The 5,000-nt window shown below is 49.3% G+C and overlaps 1 protein-coding gene across 1 annotated transcript in view; it reads right to left on the bottom strand.

Moving 5' to 3' along the window:
- The window catches only part of LOC143275017 (matrix metalloproteinase-17-like), a 130,448-nt gene that overhangs the window by 123,691 nt on the left and 1,757 nt on the right, over window positions 1-5,000 (bottom strand). The window contains exon 1 of the mRNA XM_076579078.1: window positions 3,453-5,000. This exon is cut by the window's right edge and continues 1,757 nt beyond it. Coding sequence (XP_076435193.1) covers window positions 3,453-4,040 — 588 coding nt within the window. The 5' untranslated portion in view covers window positions 4,041-5,000. The remainder of the gene's footprint in view (window positions 1-3,452) is intronic.

The raw sequence follows: 5,000 nt of genomic DNA, 5'->3' as shown, positions 1-5,000 counted from the left end.
GCAATATTGTGTAGTGCAGTGTAGTGTAGTGTAGTGTAGTGTAGTGTAGTGCAATATTGTGTAGTGTAGTGTAGTGTAGTGTAGTGTAGTGTAGTGTAGTGTAGTGTAGTGCAGTGCAGTGTAGTGTAGTGTAGTGTGGTGTAGTGTAGTGTAGTGTAGTGTAGTGTGGTGTAGTGTAGTGTAGTATAGTGCAATATTGTGTAGTGTAGTGTAGTGTAGTGTAGTGTAGTGTAGTGTAGTGCAGTGTAGTGTAGTGTAGTGTAGTGTAGTGTGGTGTAGTGTAGTGTAGTGTAGTGTGGTGTAGTGTGGTGTGGTGTGGTGTAGTGTAGTGTAGTGTAGTGTAGTGTAGTGTAGTATAGTGCAATATTGTGTAGTGCAGTGTAGTGTAGTGCAGTGTAGTGTAGTGTAGTGTAGTACAGTGTTGTGTAGTACAGTGTTGTGTAGTGTAGTGTAGTGCGGTGTAGTGACGTGTACTGCAGTGTTGGGTAGTGTACTGCAATGTAGTGTAGTGTAGTGCGGTGTAGCGCAATGTAGTGTAGTGTAGCGTAGTGTAGTGCAGTGTAGTGTACTGTAGTGTAGTGCAGTGTAGTGTAGTGTAGTGCAATGTAGTGCAGTGTAGTGTAGTGTAATGTAGTGTAGTGCAGTACAGTGTAGTAGTTCAAAGAAGTGTAGTTTAGCGAGGTGTAGTGTAGTGTAGTGTAGTGTAGTGTAGTGTAGTGCGGTGTAGTGTACTGTAGTGCAGTGCAGTGTAGTGTAGTGTAGTGCAGTGTAGTGTAGTGTAGTGCACTGTAGTATAGTGTAGTGCACTGTAGTGCAGTGTAGTGCAGAGCAAGGTAGTGTAGTGTAGTGCAGTGTTGTGTAGTTTAGTGTTGTGAGGTGTAGTGTAGTGCAATGTAGTGAAGTGTAGTGTAGTGTAGTGCGGAGTAGTGTAGTATAGTACAGTGCAGTGTAGTGCAATGTAGTGCAGTGTAGTGTAGTGTAGTGCAGTACAGTGTAGTAGTTCAAAGAAGTGTAGTTTAGCGAGGTGTAGTGTAGTGTAGTGCAGTATACTGCAGTGTAGTGCAGTGTAATGGGAAATCACTTACAGCTTAGTCTTTTGTGAAGGACTATGACTCTCGAACTGGGAGGCTATATTGCACTGACTCTTAGTGCTGCAGCCTTGGGGGCTAGCTGACTTTTGGGAACCATCCCAACGCCGACTGTCCTAAAACCCTCTTGGCCGAGAGAGTGGGGGATGTAATAATTTGGGCAAGACACTCTCCACTATGATCAAATTCTAGCCCAGATAGTCGGGACAGCAGTTACCTCCTCTGCTGTTCTGAGGGTCATTGTTGAAAACGACTGAATATCATACATATAGTGTAGTGTAGTGTAGTGTAGTGTAGTGTAGTGTAGTGTAGTGTAGTGTAGTGCAGTGCAGTGTAGTGTAGTGTAGTGTAGTGCAGTGTAATAGAGTGTAGTACAGTGTAGTGCAGTGTAGTGTAGTGCAGTGTAATAGAGTGTAGTACTGTGTAGTGTAGTGCAGTGTAGTGCAGTGTAATGGAGTGTAGTACAGTGTAGTGCAGTGTAGTGTTGTGCAGTGTAGTGCAGTGCAGTGCAGTGTAGTGCAGTGTAGTGTAGTGCAGTGTAGTGCAGTGTAGTGTAGTGCAGTGTAGTGGAGTGGAGTGTAGTGTAGTGTAGTGTAGTGTAGTGTAGTGCAGTGTAGTGTAGTGCAGTGTAGTGTAGTGGAGTGGAGTGTAGTGCAGTGTAGTGTAGTGCAGTGTAGTGCAGTGTAGTGTAGTGTAGTGCAGTGTAGTGCAGTGTAGTGTAGTGTAGTGTAGTGCAGTGTAGTGTAGTGTAGTGCAGTGTAGTGTAGTGCAGCGTAGTGCAGTGTAGTGTAGTGTAGTGTAGTGTAGTGTAGTGCAGTGTAGTACAGTGCAGTGTAGTGTAGTGTAGTACAGTGTAGTGCAGTGTAGTACAGTGCAGTGTAGTGTAGTGTAGTACAGTGCAGTGTAGTGCAGTGTAGTGCAGTGTAGTGTAGTGTAGTGTAGTGCAGTGTAGTGTAGTGCAGTGTAGTGGAGTGGAGTGGAGTGTAGTGTAGTGCAGTGTAGTGTAGTGGAGTGTAGTGTAGTGCAGTGTAGTGTAGTGCAGTGTAGTGTAGTGTAGTGCAGTGTAGTGTAGTGCAGTGTAGTGCAGTGCAGTGCAGTGCAGTGAAGTGCAGTGTAGTGTAGTGCAGTGTAGTGCAGTGTAGTGTAGTGTAGTGTAGTGCAGTATAGTGTAGTGCAGTGTAGTGCAGTGCAACACTTGGAGTGTACAGATCAACAGACCAGCTGTCGTCAGGCCAACCCTCTGTTCACTGTCACATCAAGGGTCACACCTGGAACTTGCATCACCCCCTTCTCCCCCCTCCTCCCCCCCCTCCACACACACACACATCCCCCCTCCCCCCTCCCCCCAACTCATCTGGATGGTCACGGCTTTCACTTCAGGGAGGATGCAGTCAAGTCTCTGAGTGTGTGTGTGTGTCTCTCTCTCTCTCTCTCTCTCTCTCTCTCACATTGATGTATGTACACGCACAAAGATGATGGTGGGAGGCGGTGGCGGGGTGGGGGTGGGGGTGGGGGAAAGGATCTCCTCTTTCTTCTTCTTACTCAGGTTGGTAGATCTCTATACAGGTAGGTAGGTAGGTATGTAGGTAGGAAGGCAGACAGGTAGATTAGGTAGACAGGTAGATACACAGGTAGATCTATACACAAGTAGGTAGCTGGATGGCAATATGCGACATTTTTTCCCTCAGGACGGAAAGACCAGTGTTCACAAGGTGTGGGTGGTCACTCCGTCAGTCACACAGAGGAGTGGATGGAGGAGAAGAAATTCTGGGGAAGAGATGTGAACATAGCCTGCTAAACAGGGAGGCAGGTAGGTAGGTAGGTAGGTAGGTAGGTCGGTAGCTAGCTAGCTAGCTAGACAGCCCCGAAGTCCAGCTCATATATCGCAGATTGACATAAGCTTACATTTGGACTAACAGCAAAGTGAGAGCTGTATGATCAATGGTTTCTCCATTGCAATGGGAAGTCGTTTACAGCTTAGTCTTTTGTGAAGGACTATGACTCTCAAACTGGGAGGCAAGACTGCACTGGCTCTTAGTGCTGCAGCCTTGGGGGGCTAGTTGGCCTTTGGGAACCATCCCCAACGCCGACTGTCCTAAAACCCTCTTGGCCGATAGAGTGGGGGATGTAACTTGGGACAAGACACTCTCCACTATCATCAAGTTCTAGCCCAGACAGTCGGGACAGCAGTTACCTCCTCTGCTGTTCTAATGGTCAGCGTCGGACACGACTGACTATCACACATACAGCTAGATAGACAGGTAGTTTGGTATGTAGGTAGGTCGGCCAGACAGTGATAGGAAGGCAGGCAAATAGGTTGGTTAACAGATTTTTTTTTATGAAGGGGGTAGGGTATGCACTCACCACAGCATCGGCTGGTACGTCTGTGTTGCTGCTGGGGGTCCCGTAGGACGAGGAGGAGGGGGAGGGGCGGGCAGAAGTTACTCCCACACAGCACAGCAGCGCCACCACCAACAGGCCGGCACGTGCCACACGTGCCCTCTGACACAGTGACCCCCCCTGTCTGTGATGACCGCCGGACCCACTGTCTGTCACGCGGGCAGCGGCGCACTGCCACGACACTGACCCCGGCCTTGACATTGACCTTGACACGGGCTTCTGGACACGGTGATGATGACGACGGCAGTGACGACGTTGATGATGACGATGTAGGGTGTGAGAGGGGAACGAACAGGAACAGGGAACAGGCTCTGTGGGGGTGGGGGTGTTGTGACGGTTCTCACCAAGGACTTCAGGTGGTGGTGGTGGTGGTGGTGGTGTCAGTGTCACCAGCCCTCTTCCTTGCCGGCAGGTCCCGTGTGTGCTGTGTGAGAGCTGTGTGCAGGCACTGTCCTGTCCACCCTGTCCACCTGTCTCCTCCACGAGCCCTGTCTCGGCAGCCATGTCCACAACACACCACTGTGACGGCACAGATCTATCTGACATCACCATCCTCCTCCTCCAAGTCTGGGCCTGACCAAAACTCTATTGTCTCCTCCTTTCAAACACCCTCCGGCCAAAGAAAAGGTCAAAGAAAACACACCGAGTTCTAAGGGTTTCCACGTCAGTGCAAAAACCGTGACCTTGAAGTTTTAACTCACTCAGTACGGCCAGTCCTCTCTTCTCCTCTACACAGACCCCTCGGATGTCCAGTGGGTGTCTGAATGACCCAACCTTTAGCTTCCGTCGTCAGAACTGTGGAATTCTTTGTCAACATTCACCTCTTCAGTATAAGAGCCTTCCGCTTGCAATATTTTGATGATGGTAATTGGGGTGAAACGCTGTTAACGTCGTCTCCTTCGCCGTTCGTATGGAGAGAGTTAATGAACACAAACAAACGTACAACGTTCTCTGTTGACAGCACTCACACACTGTTGCAGACACAGCGTGGAAGTTCCCGTGCAGCCTGGACCTGTTGTGTTTTGGTGGTGGTGGTGGTGGTGGTGATGGTGGTGGCGATGTCTCTCCTCCCTTCCTCACCTAACTTCTAAAACACAGCAAGCCGCCCGGCTGTGCCCTGAGAAGGAGAGAACAAAGAGGCTGGCCCGGTGCCCACCTGAGGTGTTGTACAGAGGAGAGTGTGGTGAGGACACTGATGCCCCCCCCCGTCACCCCACTGCCACAAACACACCCACCCCTCTCCCTCTCACCTCTCCCCGCCACGGCACTACTCCTGATGCCAATGTTTTTTTGTTTTTTTTCTGTTTGTTTGTTTGTTGTTTTCTGTTTGTCTCAAGTCTCCGAAACTGGTCACAACTGTCCACTAGTTGATGGGACACAGCAAGAGACAGTCTGTTGAGGATCTGACACGCCTTCGTCCCGGCTCTCTGGGAGACAGAGACAGAAAGAAAGTACAGTTGGTGTGAAAAGCGTGAGAGAAAAAAACAAACAAACAAAAACACCACAACAACA

This window comes from Babylonia areolata, chromosome 29, assembly GCF_041734735.1.
Source record: "Babylonia areolata isolate BAREFJ2019XMU chromosome 29, ASM4173473v1, whole genome shotgun sequence".
Taxonomy (NCBI): Eukaryota; Metazoa; Mollusca; class Gastropoda; order Neogastropoda; family Buccinidae; genus Babylonia; species Babylonia areolata.
This window is presented reverse-complemented; position numbering and strand designations above follow the sequence as displayed.